The following is a 19267-nucleotide window of genomic DNA, read 5'->3' on the forward strand; positions in this document are numbered from 1 at the left end:
TGGCATTTCCACCGCACATGCATCTATCTACTTGTCCCGCCTGGCTCCCCCCTCAGGAAGTCCAGCGCCGGGTTCCGAGTGTCGCGGCGCAAAACAGTCCCGTTGAGAAACCGCGTCCCTTTCTTGAGCATCTCGACCCGCCCCAGATGCAGCGTCTCTGGGGGTCCGTCTACGACGGTGCCGTTGGCGTAGATTATCCCGTTCCACGACGCGGCCAGAGAGCCGGTCGAGGCGGCTAGCGATGGCGCGGCGCCCGCACCCGCACCCGCACCCGCGCCCGCTCCCGCGCGGGGTAGGAGCGGTGATCGTCGCGGGCTGATGTCGCAGTTCTCGCTGATCATGTACAGGTTCATGCCGACGGCAAGCGTGTACATTTCGGCGCTGAGCTGGTCCCAGCTCCAGCGGTTGGCGACGACGACGCCCAGGTAGTCGACCAGCAGGGCGGTGGGCCAGCGTTCGGGGCTCATGTGGTTGACGCCCATCCAGTACAGGGCCGGGTTGGTCGGCAGGATGGCAATGTCCTGGATGCTCAGCAGGGTCGTCGTGACGGGGTCGGCGCTGACGAGCCACTGGCTGACGAGGAACTGGTCGTTGTCCAAGGCGCCGCTGCGGCCGACGGCCTCCCAGCCCGACACCTGGTCGTTGGCCATCCTGGCCGTGTCGGGCAGGTTGGACCAGTTGTCCCAGAGGTCCATCACGGACGACCTGTAGATGCCGTCGGCGACCGAGTCCTGCGGCACGTCGGCCTTGAGGTTGCCGCCGTCGAGCAGAAACAGCACGCAACCCCGGCCGCCGTTCCGGTCCATAAAGTACGAGGCGGTGCGCTTGTTGAACTTGGTGCGGCCGTCGAGGTTGCCGCACCGGTTGTTGGCCCGCCGGAGCTTGCCGAAGAAGTCGTCGACCATGTCGGCGGTCCAGTAGATGGGGCCCCCGGCGGGGAGCTCCAGCACGCCGACGAGGTACCTGACGCGGAAGAAGATGACCTCGCCGGGGAACTCGGCCGTGAACATGTTGACCTGGCTGACGACGTCGTCGAGGGACACGCCCGTGTTGCCGACGACGACCTGGGCCTTTTCGTCGCTGACGTGCATGGTCCAGAAGGAGTAGCGGGCCGGGTTGTCGAGCCGGTGGACGCTTCCGACGCGGAGGTCCAAGAGGCGCGCGCCCGCGCGGAGCTGGTGGTAGATGCCGACGCCCTGGGTCTGCGTGTTGACGTCGGTGCCGATCGAGTCGATCCTGCCGCTGATGGTGCTCATGCCGGAGTCGTGCGTGGCGGGCATGAAGACGTGCTGCATCTGCCGATCCTTGATGACGCCGTACAGGCCTTTCATCCAGTCGCCCCGGCCGTGGCGCAGGGAGGCGGCGAACCCGTACGAGGCGCTGCCCGTGATGACGAGCGTGACGGCCGTCTCCTTCCCGGGGTCCGGGTACTCGCGCTGGCCTAGGCCCATGGCCGTCAGGTCGACGATGGTGCGCCGGGGATACTGGTCCGGGATGTGCGTGCGGGCGCGGATCTCGAAGCCCTTGCCCGTGCCCGCGATCGAGTAGTAGGCCTCGCCGGCGTCGTCGACCGGGTACTTGCCGAGCTTCTTGGTGTACTCGGCCGTGTTCTGGCGCGCACGGCCCTGGGGGATGTCGTCCCAGTCGAACGTGTCCATCTGGTACGAGTGCGTGCGGCTTCGGTCGAGGACGAACCGGTGAGGCGTCAGGTTGACAATGGTGATGTACTGCTTGGCGGGGAATCCGATGCCCTGGAGGGGGATCTGAGCCCACGGCATGTGATTGCCCGGCTTGGGGACTTCATTGCTATACGTCCGGTCCTCCTTTCGGCAGACGTCTGGGACGGCGGCGCGGGAGCACTTTTCCAGGGGCTTCGGCGTCGGAGTCGCGAGTGAAATCCGAGTCAACAGGAGGAGGCAGATCAAGCTGGCCAAGGGCTCCTCCATTGACACCCAGATCCGCAACATGATTCAAAGAAGAAGAAGAAGAAAAAAAAAGAAGAAAACAAGATACTTGCTCGCACAAGAGCGCGGGTAGCAGGGGCCAGGCTCAGTCTCTCCGACTTGTCAAACTCGACTTAAGGCTGGGGAAACAGTCGGGAGCCATGGCCCTTGATAACGATTCTCATTCCCGGCCGACCATGCCATTAATCTGGCGGCCGTTGTTGCCCTGTCCCGGCGCAGTCATGTTATAGACAACCGTCCCGAGTCCTGACAATGCGGCTGGCTTTCCTGTCTCAAGGCCAGTCCCCGTTCCCGTGCGTTCCCGTGACCGGGAGAGACGAGACCCCGGGACATGCAAGGCGGTCCAACGTGCACCCTCCCTTCCGCGACATGATGAAGAGGACGGGTCGTCCAACGTTCCATCGATGTTGGACGAATCTGGCAACTGAGAGAGCACATGGGCCATGGAACTAGTCGAAAGGGGGGGGGGGGGGGCGCCATGGGGGCGCCTAAGGCCATTCATTGCAAAGGAGCGTTGCCACTCGGAGCGGTATATTAGCGGCGGCCCTTTTTGACACGGCGGCATGCCCTCTCTCCCACACCGTTGCATGTACTTTATACGTAACGATGTGTATTGACTGGTCTGGTATTGGCGGCATGTTGATCTCTTTTAGCCTGTAACTTCCGGCACTGTAAACCGCGCGCCGCCTGAAAGGGGTGGCAAGCAGGGCCTTGTGCTATACTGGGCGGGCACCGGTCCGTCGAGGAGGACGGCTCGGAAAAGCAACGCTGGGGCGGCGGAGGCGGAGGCGGAGGCAGTGGTGATGCTCGAGCAATCGATGCGGGAAATAAGCACCAGACGACAGATTGGCGGTGGCGGGTCGACCATTGGAACCGTACATGTATGTTGCTATGCACTCCGTAGCGTTGGAACTTGGCGGCTTGGAAGGTTGAAGGGAGGAGGGCTTTGGAGGAGTTTCAATGTTGTCTGCTTTTTCCAACTGCGTGGTTGCTCTTGCCCACCAAGTGACCCAAGTGACCGACCCGGGCCAGGGGTACCTACCTAACCTAACCTAGTGTCTGGTAGCTCCACTTTGACCTACACGCACAAGGACAAGGTATGTACCAGACAGGTACCTAGAAGGTATGTACCTGCACTTACTTGCAAGAGGTACATTACCCGACATACAGAGTAGATTAATTTCTTTCATGAGATGCCTTGTTTAAACCACCTTTCCTTTCGCATAGTGAAAAATATTTGGAACTCTCTTGTGAAGAAACCATCAATTACTGCAGACATGATGTGTGCTACGAGGCACCTTATCCTCTGTGAAAAGACATGAGCAACCGTTGACCTGATGTAGAGTCTGAGCCTGGTTAGCGCAGGCGGCCCAGCGTCCCCCCATGGCCCCGCTAGAGCCGCTAACCCCCTCACCTGTCAAAGATGCCAAGGTCAACCAACTGCCAGCCAGGGCCCAGTGACAGGTACCAGACCTAAGGCAGTCCAAGGGGGGCATGGTGGCCGATACATCCAGGTCTACTCCGTACACATGCATCAATGTCCCGGTACTTACCAGACATTAGGTGCATACTGTACATACATCTTGGCAACGGCTGGGGCCAGAAGCCCGTGCTCTGTTCTCTTTGTCGGCGCTTCCGTCTGCAACCACAGAGTCAAGCCCAATCAACGTCTCGGTTCCTGTCAGGAGACAAAACATCAGCTGCGCACGGCTGTCCGACGCCAACACAACACAGCCCAGTTCCGGAATGGATGGTTCAGCTGAGCTTAAAGAGAGACCAGGTGAACAAAAAGGCCGGCGACAAAACCTGCTGATGCCCACCTGGCATGGCAGGTCTTAAATGCGGCAGGTCTTTAATGCGGCAAGTCAAGCAAGAGGGTTTACCAACCAAGTCAGGACGAACTGCCCGAATCAAACTATGACGGAGACGGCATCACACAAAACCTCCTCACGCACGACTCGCGAGTATACGGACTACATTATGCATGGCACCATGGATGCGGAAGCTGCGGCTGGCTGCCTTCAGGGAGGCGTCACCCCCGCACGGGAATATGGACCGGGCACTCGGGCGTCTCGAGGGGACGGACCTGGCCATGACCGGACGGCTGACGAGGAGTTTCGATTTCATTATGGAGTACCGTGCTGATGGGAAACGTTATTGATGGGAACGTTATTGACGGGAACTTTACCCCCTGTTCCGCTGTGTTGCCGTTGGCATATGACGTTTTCACTTTGAACGCGGCTAAACTGGGTCAATCACTGACAAAGAGACCAAGAGACCAAGAGACAAAGCCGCAACATCAAACGCGCCCATAGCTGAGGCTCCTGGATGTCTTTTTGGCCGGGGGATCTTTCTTTTAGTTGTGGCTGGTCCATACGAGCCGAGCCGGCCTGGCTCGCTCATCAACTCGTGGTGTGGCCATTGTCCGATTCTCGGCCCAACAGCCTCTTGACGGAAACCTTGGCCATATCGAATGGGCTCGGAGGCGACGTCAAAGGGCCAGTCTTGAACCGGTCTGCAAGCCGACGGTTACAGATGGACTTGAATTGAACTGAATTGAATTGAACCTTGACTTGGCACCCATTTCACCTCTTGGTTATTCGACTTCCATCTGACCCCAAGTTGAGGAGGTAGGCAGGGTCACACTGTACATTATTCACATTATTCACTATCGACACTGTCCTATCCTTGTCCGTATACGGAGTGGAGCAACCGGAGTGACTGGGAGCAACTTGTCTCGCGGTCAGGCTCAACCCGCAGCCAAGTCATACCCGTCGTCCCCAATCAACCAGGTTTCCGTTCGGTCCTTGGCGTCATGTCCTCGCGCATTCACCATGCCCTCGCCTCTCTACAGTTGGAAATCGGGATAAAAAGTTCCCAGGTGGACGGACCCTCGAACCAGCCTGGGTAAACGCACCGCGGGATGGGGGAGTTCCCCGTGGCGGCCCTGGTCATGGCCGAGGCGATTCCATCACCCGGCCGGCCCATTTCCGCCTGCGAGCGATGCCGCATGCGCAAGGTCGGCTGCGACAGGACCAAGCCCAGATGCAAAAAATGCGCGAGGGTCAAGGCAAAGTGCCATTACACCACCTCACCACCGTCTGCCGAAGCCTCTGCCTCCGTGGGGGCTGCTCGTCACCCGCTACCGGAGCACGGGTCTCTCTCGAGTCCCAGTCCCCCCAAGCCAGCGGCAGCTGCTCTGGGAATACCCAAATCCCGCCGTCACGTTGGGGTTTCCCTCTCCCTGGAACTGCCCTCGGCCTTGGACGCGGCATCGTCTCCCTCCCGGGGTGCGCACATGTCTTGTACGGCTGCTCCCAACCCTACCGGCGAATCACCCAGGCCGCCGCGTGATCGTGTCATCCTGTCTTGCATGCGATGCAGGAGACAAAAGGTACGATGTGACCGCAACATGCCTTGTGGAAGATGCGTCAAGAACAAGAGAGCGCCCCAATGCATCTATGCCGATGCCGACTCGTCGCCTGCTGTTGAACCGCCAACGTCCGAGAAGGAGCAAGACCCGCTCAGTGTCATTGCCACGAGCTTCATCAATTCACAATGGAATCCTCTTGTCCAAAATGGATCACATTGGCACTCCTTGCTGCAACAAGTGTGTGATTGCTTGCTGATTCCCTCACTCTAACATCCATCCGTCTTTCATTTCGCATGAAGCCGTTGACCACTGATTCCGCTTCTCATAGATGGAAAACTATCTCCCCCAATGGCCGTCGCAACGAACCGGTCCCAGCCTACAACAGGAGAAGCCTGTCTCACGAATGGTCCCAACCATCAATTACCCCTTCAACGGTGACACGGTGGGGAGGGGTGCCATCGTGCGGGTGCTTGCCCAGCTACCCCCGCGACCAGTCCAGGAACTCTTTGTCTCTTATTATCTCAATTCCGTGGAAAAGACGTACCACCTCCTCCATCTTGAAGAGTTCGACAGAGAGTTGCAGGAATTCTGGGAGGATCCAGCGGCAAAAGCGGAGGATTGGTTGGCTCAGTATTTCGTCATACTCGGTCTTGGTTGCCAGGCCATGAACTATTGCTCCGAGGAGAGTGGCAATGAGGCACATCGCAGCATGCCAACCGGCTTTCTGCGAAGCGCCGAGCTTTGTCTCAAGAGAACTCCGTATATGCTCATGACAAGCTTGGCCAACGTCAGAACACTCATCATGATTGTCATGTCGAAGCAGATGTATGCCATGTCTTATCACGAGGCAGATACATGCTGGCCACTCACGGGCCTCATTGTCCGGCTTTCCATCCGAATGGGCTTGCACAGAGCTGCGTGGAAGCCATATACGCAGCGATCACACGAGGAGAAAGTCAAGTCCCAAGTCTGGGCCGTTGTCCTCGTCCTCGAGATGCGTCAATCCTTGGTGTGTGGCATGCCGCTTCTGCTGAGAGCAGCTGACATCAGTTCGGTCGAGTCCAACACCAGCCAGACTCCGAGCACGGGCAACACGACGCTAGGAGACTCGAGAATTGATTATGGTAGCTTTGGGAACAAGGACCCGATCATTCTGACCCGATTACTCGCCGTTTCCGACGACGACCTTTTGTTCCGAGCCATAGAGCTCGCCACTTCTCCCATGGGCGGCACACCATACAGCGACGTCGCCGCAGTCGACACGTCGTTGCGCGATAAACTTTACCAGTCCGGCATCGGCCTCGCCAACAGTCATTTGGAAGCTGATAAACCCGCCAAAGACATTGACCTCGAAGTATGCATGGTGCAGATCTTCTTCCGACAAGTTTTCATGGCCCTCCACGCCAGGTTTTCCTTGCAACCGAACGCGTCGACGGAACACCCCGTTTCATACGTTTCATCTCTCGAGAGCGCTTTGGCCATCTTGGCCTACCAACGAGGCTTGTGCGAAGGCGAGAAATGGGCCGAGCTGAGCGCATGGTTTGCCGGATTCTTTAGACACGAGTTTTTCATGGCCGCCATGACAGTGTGTTCCCTGTTGATCAGGGACTTGGAAAGCACAGCTGTTTCTTCTCACACGGGTTTCTGTGAGACACAGCCTAGAAAAATCATGCTCGACGCCTTGCAGTCATGTAGGGATATGTGGAAGAAGGAAAAAACGTGGTCTGTTTGCAACGCGAATGCTTTTGCGTTGGTGGACAACCTGGTGTGCGTACTGCGTCACGCACATGAGCAGGGTTGCAGCATCCCTTTATGATGGCACATAGTTGCCTTTCTGGTTTTCTTTTTCCCTGCTTACCAAGACGAACAACGGTTTAGCAAAGTTCACACAGCGCTGCTGTTCCTTCCGCGCCAGTCTATCGAGCTCTCCTGAGGAAATTTGGGAGGCGGTAATCAAAGGCAGACCCTCCAACCTTCTGACAGACCTTGCAGGCGTTTATCTGTGATCCCAGTCATGTCTCGGATAAATCGAGTCTCTAGCGGGGAACTTTTGCCGAGCATGAAGGCTTGTTGTACTCCGTAGTGGGGTGTGGCCGGACTGAAATTGGATATTTGGCCGACGACGAGCAAGGGCAAATCAAACGGTCTCCACAGGATGAAGAGGCGCAGCGCGGGATCAGTCATCTGGGCGCGCTCGGCTCGCAAATGCCCGGCTGACAATTCCTATCTGGACGTGGCTGTGGTGTGCTGTGGTGTGCTAATGAAATGCATCGTCGAGACATGTAATCCGTACATTTCCAGCGCGAGAAGATTTGTTCTTCATGGCGTGGAGATGTAGGCCCTAGACTCGTCGCCCATGACATTCGATCCTGTGTTTTTTCGTCCGCGTTTCGCGCAACGCGACACGCCCCAAGCATTCCGCAGAAGGATCATTGGCCTGCTTGCTCTTTGACGCTGCCCAAGGGGGCTGTTGCACCAAAGGTGTGACGCCACACAATATGTGACTTTATTGGGTATTATATGTACTGCGATAGGGGCATCACGAACTAACTGACTGGAGCTGCAAGTGCTTGGAGACACCCCCCATCCCCCCACCCCCGCATGTGGAGCCGCCATCACCTAGGGCCCACAGGGTCGGATCCGGAGGGAACGGTTGACCTTGATTGGTGGAAATCGTGTCATCATGACGGGGGCTTGGCAGCGGGTAACGGAACGGCTGACAGGGGTTCCAAGTTCCAAGTCTCCAGCCAGTTGCCAGCCAGCTGGGGCCAAGAAGCGGGGCCAAGAAGCGGGGCTCCTCAGGTCCTCAGGTCCTCGGTTTCTTCGGTCTGATGTTGATGTTATGTTGATGCCAAGTTCAAAGGCCCAGCCATTTCTGCTCTTCGCCAAGCGCCCCAATGCCGCCGCAACAAGCTCTCTCCCTCTGACGAGCGCAAACGCATCTAGGAACCGCAACAACGAAAAAGAGGGCCCTCCGCGAGCCGTGGAAAAGATGCACGACGACGCCAAAAACTCGACCGGCCTCAGCAGTGACGAGCTGGCGGAAGCCCTCCGCAACCATGTCCCCCATTCGACAGAAGAGAAGAAGCTGATTCGCAAGATTGACACGTTCCTCATGCCCGCTCTGTGGATCATGTACATCCTCAACTACGTCGACCGCACCAATATTGCAAGTCTCGCCGAACCCGTTCACTCACTTGCCTTGCTCCTGCCGCCTCCAGACTAGACATGCTCGTCCTGCTAGCTGCTAACGTGGGCGTTGGGGAGGGGCGGAAAAAGGGCAACGCCAAGATATCCGGCATGGCTACGGAGCTTGACCTCGACGAGGGTCGCTACGCATGGGTTCTTTCCATCTTCTTTTTCGGCTATCTCCTCTGCGAGGTGCCATCCAACATGATTCTCAGCCGAAGCAAGCCTTCCATCTTCCTGCCCACCCTTATGCTCCTATGGGGGGCTCTGAGTGCCCTAATGGCAGTCTCCAAGACGTACCGGGCGCTGCTGGGCTTTCGGTTCGTCCTGGGATGCGTCGAGGCAGGCTTCTTCCCCGGTGTTCTGTACTACCTAAGCTGCTGGTATACCAAGGCCGAATTAGGTGCGTTTATTATTTTTATTATTTTATTTTATTATTTTATTTTATTTTATTTTATTGTTTTTTTTAGGGGGGGGATATCCCCCCCCTTTTGCTCCTCCTTTATGTTCTCCTCCTTTAGCGAATGCGAAATGGCTTCATTGTCGAGGGAAAATCCGTGCTCCAACTCGTCGGTTGCGCAACAGGCAAGAGGTTCGGCATCTTTTACACCGCCGCTGTGCTGTCGGGTGCTTTTGGCGGTCTTTTGGCGGGCGCCATCACCGGCCGCCTGCACGATGCGCATGGCGTGGCCGGATGGCGCTGGCTTTTCATCGTCGAAGGCAGTGCCACCGTTTGCGTCGCCGCGGCGGCGTACTGCGTCCTGCTCGACTACCCGGGCACGTCGAAGCGCCTGGCGCCCCGGGAGCGGAGACTAGCCGCCATCCGCATCATCCACGACGGCCTCGCCAACGACGGCCTCGCCAACGACGGCCGGATGGGACCCTGGCAGGCCTTTGTGGCGGCCGTCTGCGACCCCCGAACGTACATGTTTCTTCTGCTGTTCATGATGGACGCCGGAGCCGGCAGTAAGTGAGGTTGCACAGAAGGGGGAGGGGTGGTTTTCCCAAAACTCCGCCCGTCTGTCCTCGTCAAGATTCGCTGACAAAAGCGCTCTCCAAAGGCATCAGCTACTTCATCCCCACAATCACGCTCACGCTGGGGTACGAATCCACCACGGCGCAGTACATGACGGTGCCCATCTACGCCGTGGCTGCCGTGTGCGTCAACCTGCTCGCGTGGTCGTCGGACCGGGCGGCCGAGCGGCGGTGGCACATCGCCGCCGCGCTGGGCGTCGGCTTCGCCTGCAGCGCCGGCTGCGCCGCGGTGCAGAACCCCCTGGTGCGCTACATGATGCTCTGCCTCCTCGCGGCGGGCATCTGGTCCGCCCTGCCGCTCGTGCTCTCCTGGACGAGCAGCACCATCAGCCTGCCCGCCGAGAAGAGGGCCGTTGCGCTGGCCCTCGTCAACGCCGTCGGCAACCTGTCCAGCGTCTACGGCAGCCGCATATGGCCCGAGGAGGACAGGCCCGCGTTCCGCATCGGGTTCGGCGTCACGGCTGCGTTCCTGGGAACAGCTGCCGCCCTGGCCGCTGCGATTCCGCTCCTGTGCAGGGCGGTGGATCGCCGGACGGCAGCGCAAAATGCTGCCGAGGAGTAGTGTTTGCTGCTTGAACTTCTTCCTCGAGGCTTTTCTCTCTTCCTTCTCCACGTCGGGGTTTCCAAAGCGATTCGCAGGGTTTTCCCAATTGGCAGGCCGTTGCTGGTAACTAGACCTCAAACGCAGGTAATACAACAACTTGGAGCATCCATTGCAACATGACTTCGGCCAATGGGCAAACAGGCAAGTCCTCGACTAAAAGAGGGAAAGGACGGGGGGAGGGGGGGGGGGGGGGGAAGGAGGAGGAGGGGGCCCCTTGTTGTCAAACCGCCCCCCCCCCCCCCCCCCCCCCCGGCTGAGCAACGTGCCAGAGAGCTGCGAGACACATTTCCCCAACATGCAGACATGAGAAAGGATGAACTATCGCGCTTGTATAAGCGTGGGATATGTATCAGAGTGCTTCCCCGCACAGAGACTACTGGATATCTGAACAGCAGCCAAAGATTTGAAAGAAAAAGAAGAAACGAGTAAAAGAAGGGAAAATATGTGCGAATTACAGCTTGATAGACAAAAGGCGTTGGCTGTAGCTCCTTTACTTTTGCAAAACGCAATCCACCCCCGCAAGTCCACACAATTCGGGTTGGCCAGAATCTCCCAACGAAGACTCGCGACTCGCCCCGGCCGGTTCTCCTCTTTCCGGCCTGGTTCCTCACCCTTCTGCTGGTTGCGCGCCCGGCTCTTCGTCCTCGTATTCCTTTGCGTCGTCGTTGTCGTCGTCAATGGTGGCATCCTGATACTGCTGGTACTCGGCAATCAGGTCGTTCATGTTGGACTCGGCCTCGGTGAACTCCATCTCGTCCATGCCCTCGCCGGTGTACCAGTGCAGGTATGCCTTGCGACGGAACATGGCGGCGAACTGGTCGCCCACGCGCTTGAAGATGTCCTGGATGGCGGTAGAGTTGCCAACAAAGGTGGAGGCCATCTTGAGGCCCTTTGGCGGCACGGTGCACATGGACGTCTGCACGTTGTTGGGGATCCATTCGACAAAGTAGGCCGAGTTCTTGTCCTGCGTCTTGCGCATCTGGTCCTCCACTTCCTTGCCCGAGATCTTGCCGCGAAACATGGCTGAGCAGGTCAGGAAACGGCCGTTGCGGAAGTCCGACTTGGCCATCATGTTGCGAGGGTCCAGCATTTGCTGCGAGAGATCCGCCACGGTGACAGATCGGAAGGCGTTGGTGCCGCGACTGGTCAAGGGGGCAAAGCCGACCATGAAGAAGTGAAGACGGGGGAAAGGGACCTAGGATTAGGGGGATAATTGTTAGCGTTTGCTGGATCATTCCCGAGTGTAAGGTTTTTTTTCTTTTCTCTTTTTTTTTCTCCCCCCCTCCAATGCGACAGAAGTGGATGAAACTGGCGCTGCGCTGGCTGTCTTACCAAGTTAACACACATCTTTCGCAAGTCAGAGTTGAGTTGGCCGGGGAAGCGCAGGGAAGTCGACACGCCTGACATAACAGTCGAGATGAGATGATTCAGGTCGCCTGTTGATGGGTTGGCCAGCTTGAGGGTACGCAGGCATATGTCGTAAAGAGCCTGGTTGTCGATGCAAAAGGTGGCATCCGAGTTCTCAACCAGCTGGTGGACGGATAGAGTTGTGTTGTAAGGCTCCACGACGGTGTCAGAAGTCTGAGCGGACGGTACCACGCTAAAGGTGGCCATCATTCGGTCGGGAAATTCTGTTGCGGAGGGTCACCAAGGTCAGTTGCTGCATTGCATTCGCACCGGCTCTTTTTTTTTTTGGCTTTTACGATTGATGCTTTTGCTTGCTTTCAAGGGATGATAGGGGGGGGCTTTACCTTCGCGAATCTTTGCCAGGAGCAAGGTGCCCATGCCGGAACCGGTGCCGCCTCCCAGGGAATGCGTGATTTGGAAGCCTTGCAGAATGTCGCAGTTCTCGGCCTCACGGCGGACGACATCGATGACCTCCTCGACGAGTTCTGCGCCTTCGGTGTAATGGCCCTTGGCCCAGTTGTTGGCGGCAGATGACTGGCCAAAGACAAAGTTGTCGGGTCGGAAGAGCTGGCCCAGCGGACCAGCCTTTACGGCATCCATTGTGCCGGGCTCCAGGTCGACAAGCACGGCGCGGGGAACATATTTCTTGTTTGAAGCCTAACAACGTGGCCCAGGGACGTCGATCTTGTCAGGGTTGACCAGAAAAGGGGCGCGCCCACCCGCAGGCGTCAAAGGGGAAGAGGGTTTGCTCCTCACCTCGTTGAAGTAGACGTTGATTCGATCAAGCTGGATGTGGTCTTGGCCAGTATATCTAGGTGACAAGGAACGTGTTACCTCGAGCTACGAAGCCACGACTTGTACTCTATTCATCATCTTTTTTTTTTTTTTTCTGGTTCCATGCCAGCAAAGATAAGAGAGGTGAAATAGGGAGAAGGAAGGGGGGGGGGGGGGGGGGGGGGAGGATGGAAGAACCCACACTCCGTTATTCTCCAAGCCATGCTCGCCGAGAATCGTCTGCCAAAACGCAGTGCCAACTTGGTTGCCCTACGGCGGCTTTAGAAGATGCACAGTTGAAGAATCGTCGCAAGCCGGGTCCCCGGGTCCCTGGGGCTCGGAAACTTACACACTGGCCGACTTGGAGATGGACCTGTTGGAGGGGAAGGGGGGGAACGGCTCGTTAGTCGCCGGGCTTTTCTCTCGTGTCTTCTTGTTCCTTTTCTCCTTCTTGCCCCCCCTCCGTCACGGCTGCAGCCATGAGGAAGCAATGCGAGGATGAGGAGGGTGAACATACAATCTCTGGCATGATGTCTCGGGTGCCGGCGGAACGGGCGGGCGGGCGAGCGAAGCAAAATAGCCTCGCGGCGGCGGCGATGGGGCAACGGAAAGCGAAGCGACTCGAGAGGCTCAAGGGTCGCCCAAGCAAGCAAAAGCCAGCAAAGCACGGCACGGATGTCGTCCAGTCTCCTGCGAAGGATTTTTTTTTTCTTTCTTTTTTCCCTTTTTTTTTTCTTTTTTATTTTTGTTTCGTTCGTTTTGGACTCGGGTTTTCGGTTCTGCTCCTTTGTTTTCCCCCCTTTGTTGTGGGAAAGGGTCTTTTTTTTTTTTTTTTTTTTTTTTTCTGTTTTTTTCTTTTTGGGAACTCGGCTGCCTGGCGCCCAGGGTAGCGCTTGGCTGGGCTTGCTGTATGTATGTAGGCGGCTAGGCGGGCAAGCCCAATGCTTTGTTTGTGCCACTCAACGCCCAAGGCGAGAAATGAAATGAAAATGCTCAGTCCAGATGACATGTAACTTGCGCACATTCATGGGGCGGGTTCTCGCTGGCGGACGCAGCGGGCTGGTACTTGCGCACTTTGCCAAACATACTACTCCGTAACATAACCCTCTCGTCCACCGTCACCGCCACCGCACCGCGCCGCACCGCAGCGAAATGCCAAGGCGAGATGATTGGGCGTGACAGCCCAGGATTTGTGGAGACGGTGCTGCCATTTGGCCGCATTGGGCGGTGGACCCACTAGCTATCCTTTTGCGGACAAGAACAACAGCAACAACAAACAACAAACAACAAACAACAAACAACAACAACAACAACAACAACAACAAGACTCGTCCGTCTTCCTTCTTCTTAATGTCCTTTTCCCCCTTTCCCCTTGTCGGCTTGGTGAATTCGGGAATGCTCCCTCTTGTACGAGACAACGTCCTTCTTCTTCTCCTTCTTCTTCCTCCGATATCCTGCTGCATTCTGCGCAAGAACAGTCTCGAGCTGTCGTGTAATCACCCGTTGTGCTCGGTAGCCAAGTACCGAGCAACGCAGAGTAATGATGTATCTATCACGTCATACATCTCGGAGATGTGAACGAGAAAGTCCCCTGGTTGATCTGAGGACAGTGAAAGACGATTCCCTTTGCCTAATTGCCGAATCACTCGGAAAGAGGCTGGGCGGGAGAGGTGATGTGATGCAAGTCATGTCGGGTCCATTTCGCTCCACCCGTCAGTTAGATTACGTTTACGGAGTACCTTGGCCTGGTTGAGTTGAAACGTTGAACGTTGAGGGCTGAAGGAAACTCGTTCCGCTAACCTCCACATGCTCCGTACACGCCAAGTAAAGCTCATGCCTCGCGGTTCTAGAAGCTCCATACCCTGCATGTGATTGGGAACTTGGAACTTGTTGAATCGTGCCGTTATAATACCTCCCAAGAGGTCTGGTGCTCAAGGGCAGATGGTACTAAACCGATGCCCCCTTTTTCAACAGATGCCGTCTGGTGTACCATGTTCTTCATGCTCGTGCTGGTCGGAGCTATGTACCTACCTTAGGTACCTAGATAAATCCACTGCACAGTCCCCTTTCGCGCTGGGGCTCCAAAAATGGGGCGATGGGGGCGATAGGGGCGGAGGGGGGGGCACCTTCCTCCACTGCGGCCAACTACGTCGTGTGCTCGCTCCACAAAAGAAATATTCGCCAAAATACAACAGACGCAGCAAAAAAGAAAAAGAAAAAAAAAAAAACACACGACAACCCTCGCAAACCTCATCACCAAGGGGCTTTTATTTTTTTTTTCCATTCAAGAAAGTGCTCCGAGTCCGAGTATCTCGCTCGCTTCCTGCACCGATAGCTGAGAGCTGAGAGTCAAAACTGAGTAAAGGTGCCGGCCGAGACCCCTTCCCCACTGCTAGCACTCTCCGTTCTGTGCACGCTGTCTCGCAACCCCTGCTTCATACTGTGTATCCCAATTTGCCCTGATTTCCACGAGATAACTGACTGCCTTGCCACCCAGATCGTATCGAACAACATACCGTATCTCAACCCTTTGCTTCCAGCACCGCTCCGCCCCCCTTCGTGCGCCGATAGGTCGGCCATCCCCTATCCCTGCCTCGAGTTTCTATCCGCCCCCTAATGCACCTGGGGCACGACCCGCCCTACTAATCCAAGCAGGGCTTCGATGCTGGCAGCCATACGGGATAACTTTATTCATATCTGTGCCTGCCCGGCTCCGGCAGTTCCTGACCCTGTTCCTGACGCTACGTCGTACATAAAGATTACGCATCGGGTACACAAGTTCATGCCGCATAGAATATAGGGGTTCCCCATGTCATCGTTGCTCGTGACGTGGCCACGCCCATTTATTTTGGAACAACACCGTTTAATGCCTTGTCCTGCCTGAGTGCTAGATGTTTGTATCGGCAGTTTTATCTAAACAAGAATGGAATGGCATCGACTGAAACACTCGGTCAAGGTCAGCAGATCAGCCCCATGGTGCCTGGTACGCATTACGCAGTGAGCCAGGTTGAGCCCGGTAATGCTTGGCACATTGTATTGCACAATCCCTGCACGGTTCCATGTTGATGGTGAAATCTCCAGCGACCGGCAACAACGTTGCCGGCAATCACACCTCGCCCGTGCTTTCTTCCTCTTTTCGTCTTTTTCCTTGTCTTTCATGAGCTCCAAGTTCACATGGACCGACGTCAGCACCACCCACGGACGGAGTGGAGGCGCTTCAGGGTGCAGGTTATCTAGCATGTGTCCCCAATCTATTTATGTTCTTTCGCTTCCCACATGTCTTTATTTTGCTTTACTTTTTCTCCCCTTGTGCTTCCGGGTGTATAAGTCGGTATCGCTCCTTTACTCGACTCCCATTGCTTTCCTTTCCCGGCTTTCGAATCGGGCTCTTTGTTTGCTTTCCCTCTCAGCAAACCTGCCATAGCCAACTGCGAGAACCGACCGCCGAGAAAAGGAAGAGGAAACAAGGCAAAGGCAGAAAAAAAAGAGGAGGAGGGGAGAACGGCGGCTCTATGAAGAACCATGGCTAAATCGACGGCGGAGGTCCGGACTGAAAGCGTGCGCCTCAGTGTGACGTTGTCGCCCCAGGGAACCCTCGTCGGCGAGCCATCCATTGTCGACCTGGAAGATTATGAGGTTTCCAAGGGCAATACCAAAGCCCTGTTGAGGAAAATCGATCGAAATCTGATACCCATCATCACGGCTCTCTATCTACTGTCTTGGCTGGATTTTTCGAACTTGGACAACGCCAAAGAGAACGGGCTCACAAAGGATCTGCGCATGACAGGTAAGGATGACTTTAATGTAAGGCGGATGCAGACCCCTTATGCGTAACCTATGCGTAGAAAACGAGGGAATCAACATGGCCTCAATCTAATACCGGACAGATTGCCGTTTCCGTCTTCTTCCCGTCCTACTTGATCTCTCAGATACCATCCAACTTGGTCATGAGAGCATGGCGGCCTTCGCTCTGGGTTCCCAGCTTGATGCTGGGCTGGGCCATGATCATCACTTGCATGGGGTTTGTTCGGAATTTTGCGGGATTGCTTGTCGCTCGCGTTTTCCTTGGTCTCTTCGAGGGAGGCGTGTTTCCCGGAATTGTCTATTTGTAAGTCGGCGGCGGTGTTTGAACCTTGTTAGGGGGCGCGTATGATGCTGACGATGCTCGATGTAGCATTTCAATGTGGTACCAAAGTCATGAATGCGGTCTTCGCATTGCCATGATGTACTCTGTCGCAGTGGCGGGCGACTCCTTTAACGATCTCGTTGGAAATGCCATTCTACGCTTGGACGGCCGAGCCGGCCTCGGAGGCTGGTGCTGGCTATTCATCATGGAGGGAAGCGTCACCTTGGTCGCAGGTAAGCAAGTCAGCAAGATAGGGCTGTTGTCTCGAAACTTGTTGCGTGCTATCTGGGGACTGACGTGGATAAATGAGCAGCTCTCGTGGCTTTCAGGCTGATGCAAGACTACCCCGAATCGGCCACATTTCTCACGCCATTCGAAAGACGACTGGTGATGCAACGAATCGACGAAGAACAAGGATCAATGCCCAAGAACTTCCGCCTGAAATACGTCAAGGACGCACTGACAGACTGGAAAATCTGGGTCCACATGCTTGTCACTTTGGGAGTCACGGTGCCCATGTTTGCCATTTCCCAATTCCTCCCGGGCATTATTGAGGAAATGGGGTATCAAGGCGTGCAAGCCAAGCTCATGGGTATTCCCCCTCGTCTCGTTGCCAGCGCGTTTGTGCTGGCGGGAGGATTTGCAGCCGATCGGCACGAACAGCGTGGCGTTTTCATTATTGGCTTCTGCCTCATCGGGTATGTGTCCAGTGTGTCTAGTCTTATAGTCTTGGGGGATGGGGGGGAACACTCCTTCTCATCAACTTGACTGCTGACAAGTTCCTTGTTGGGACGGCAACAGAATGGTGGGATTTTCCATTCTCGGAACAGCCAAGAGTCTGGAGATGGAGTACGTAGCCACATTCTTGATCGCCATAGGAACGTTTCCGATTGTTCCTCAAGATGTTGCCTGGAATGCCAACAATATCGGCGGATCGACCAAACGGGCAGTTGGAATCGCGATGCAGATTGGTTTGGTAAGCTACGACACGACACCCTGCCTTGGCATCTCGCCTCGTCTCATCTTGTGGTTGAATGTACAAGTCTAGGACAATGTTTGGCTGATTCCCGAATGCTTTCTCCAGGGCAATCTGGGCGAGGGACTGGCTGGGTTCATCATCTGCAAGGAGAATGCTCGCCGGTTCGTCTCGGGTCACGGGATACTTTTAGGAATGATGGGTGTAAGTTGCGTGCTTACCGCGGTCATGACGTGGTATTGCCGGAGGGAGAACCAGATGCGAGCGTCGCGGCAATATCTACCGTGCTTGACGACTCGAGAACAGCTAGAGCAGCGAGAACGTGGTGACCGGGCGTCGTTTTTTGTCCTGACCACCTGACACAGGGGGGGGGGGGGGGGGGGGGGCACTTGACAGCGGTACGTTGGATAGAGGCGGGTTGCCTGGAGAGGACAGGGACGGACAGGGACGGAGCAGTGCGCTGTGCAAAATCATGCTGCACGCAATGCCATGATAAGAGACTTGTTCAAGTTTGTGCCAGTGAGCACACCAGAGCCGACGTGCCTTGTTTATATACCTACCTACACAGTCGTGACAGACGTCCACTCCACACACAAACCCATACATACATATCTTCTTTGTCTCGCCAGCAAGCAGTGAGCAGCGAGAGAGCAATTGAAACGAGAAAAAAAAAGAAAAAAAAAGAAAAAGAAAAGAAAAAAAAGAAAAAGAAAAAGGCAAAAAAAGGGAGGAAGGCACAGCCCCCCTACGCCCTGACAAATGCAATGCCGTCTTGTAAAGAGCTAAGAGGTGCCAGAGCAGCCGACAAAACTGTTTCCGCTAGCACCGGTGTGGGTAATGACACCGGAAATCTCGCAGTCATCGGTGATGATGACGCGGTCCGGGCCGGGACGACCTACCACGGGCAAAAAGACATTAGCAACAGGGAAAGCGCGCCACGAGCAAGGAGGGGGAATGGACACAGGCACGTATGCCTGCTCGTATGCCTGCATGTATGTTGACGACGCACCGCCGCTGTAGATGGCACCTGACGCGAGGATAGGGAACTCTTGGTACGGGCCCGGCACGCCGCCAAAGTAGAAGCCCTCGTAGTCGTTGTAGCGGTGAGGATAGGACGATGAGCCGGCCTCGCCTCCGTCGAGCACGTAGTCGCAGGCCGCGTCCGCGGCGGCCTGGACGGCAGAGCCGCTGTACACGACGGTCCCGCAGGTGGTGCCGGCGACGGCGGTCGCGACGGGGGCAGCGCGCGCCGTGGCGGCGACAAGCAAACCCGCGAGCAGTGCGAGGTGCATGCTGGCGAGTTCAACGGGTCAAGCTGGGGGATTTGGGTGTTGTTTTTATTTGATTCCTTCCTTCCGACCGACCTGCCGACCTGCCGACCTGCCGATCTGAGAAACCGGGGGGGTGGAAAAGAAGGAAATGAAGGGGTAAGCGCGCAGCCAGGAATCAATACTCGAGTCCCCCAGAAGCGGTGGGCTTTTTTCCCCTTTTTAACTTTATTCCTTTTACTTCGTTTTCATTTTCATTTTCATTTTCAATTTTTTTTTTGCCCTCTGGTCCTTGGCACTCGGCAATCCCGCCGTGTCGGGCCATGTTGCGCGTCTTGGAAGGTTGGCCGTGGTGGGATCAATGTCAGCTGAGGGCCCGGCAACGCAGGCGTTGGCGCGGGGGGGTGGGGGGCCGTGTGTGACGGCAAATCTTTGCCGAACGGGAGGGATCACCGATAAGAGAGGGGAGCAAGGGCTCGGTGCGCTTGGCCGCGAAGCACGTGCCTTGTTGCGGGGACCGGGCGTGGTCCGGTCAGGAAGGTGGTAACGGG

At 56.2% G+C, this 19267-nt stretch overlaps 6 protein-coding genes across 6 annotated transcripts; 3 read left to right on the plus strand and 3 right to left on the minus strand.

Moving 5' to 3' along the window:
* Positions 1–23: 23 nt before the first annotated feature.
* Positions 24–1946, minus strand: UV8b_05380 (uncharacterized protein; the record flags this gene model as incomplete). Its single annotated transcript, XM_043142877.1, has 1 exon — positions 24–1946. One exon carries the CDS (start codon positions 1944–1946, stop codon positions 24–26), a length of 1923 nt encoding a protein of 640 aa, XP_042998810.1.
* Positions 1947–5376: 3430 nt separating this feature from the next.
* Positions 5377–7153, plus strand: UV8b_05381 (uncharacterized protein; the record flags this gene model as incomplete). Its single annotated transcript, XM_043142878.1, has 2 exons — positions 5377–5574; positions 5666–7153. 2 exons carry the CDS (start codon positions 5377–5379, stop codon positions 7151–7153), a joined length of 1686 nt encoding a protein of 561 aa, XP_042998811.1.
* A 1032-nt stretch (positions 7154–8185) lies between these two features.
* UV8b_05382 (uncharacterized protein) lies at positions 8186–10123 on the plus strand (the record flags this gene model as incomplete). Its single annotated transcript, XM_043142879.1, has 4 exons — positions 8186–8506; positions 8617–8929; positions 9112–9492; positions 9588–10123. The coding sequence occupies 4 exons, from the start codon at positions 8186–8188 to the stop codon at positions 10121–10123; spliced, it is 1551 nt and encodes a 516-aa protein (XP_042998812.1).
* Positions 10124–10772: 649 nt separating this feature from the next.
* On the minus strand, positions 10773–12875 carry UV8b_05383 (uncharacterized protein; the record flags this gene model as incomplete). The annotated part of the gene is made up of 7 exons (XM_043142880.1): positions 10773–11360; positions 11498–11796; positions 11917–12229; positions 12329–12383; positions 12549–12616; positions 12696–12719; positions 12864–12875. 7 exons carry the CDS (start codon positions 12873–12875, stop codon positions 10773–10775), a joined length of 1359 nt encoding a protein of 452 aa, XP_042998813.1.
* A 2993-nt stretch (positions 12876–15868) lies between these two features.
* On the plus strand, positions 15869–17808 carry UV8b_05384 (uncharacterized protein; the record flags this gene model as incomplete). The annotated part of the gene is made up of 7 exons (XM_043142881.1): positions 15869–16150; positions 16234–16454; positions 16521–16705; positions 16786–17170; positions 17274–17448; positions 17557–17652; positions 17755–17808. The coding sequence occupies 7 exons, from the start codon at positions 15869–15871 to the stop codon at positions 17806–17808; spliced, it is 1398 nt and encodes a 465-aa protein (XP_042998814.1).
* Positions 17809–18230: 422 nt separating this feature from the next.
* On the minus strand, positions 18231–18740 carry UV8b_05385 (uncharacterized protein; the record flags this gene model as incomplete). The annotated part of the gene is made up of 2 exons (XM_043142882.1): positions 18231–18343; positions 18458–18740. 2 exons carry the CDS (start codon positions 18738–18740, stop codon positions 18231–18233), a joined length of 396 nt encoding a protein of 131 aa, XP_042998815.1.
* Between the last annotated feature and the right edge of the window lie 527 nt (positions 18741–19267).

This window comes from Ustilaginoidea virens, chromosome 4 (assembly GCF_000687475.1).
Source record: "Ustilaginoidea virens chromosome 4, complete sequence".
NCBI lineage: Eukaryota > Fungi > Ascomycota > Sordariomycetes > Hypocreales > Clavicipitaceae > Ustilaginoidea > Ustilaginoidea virens.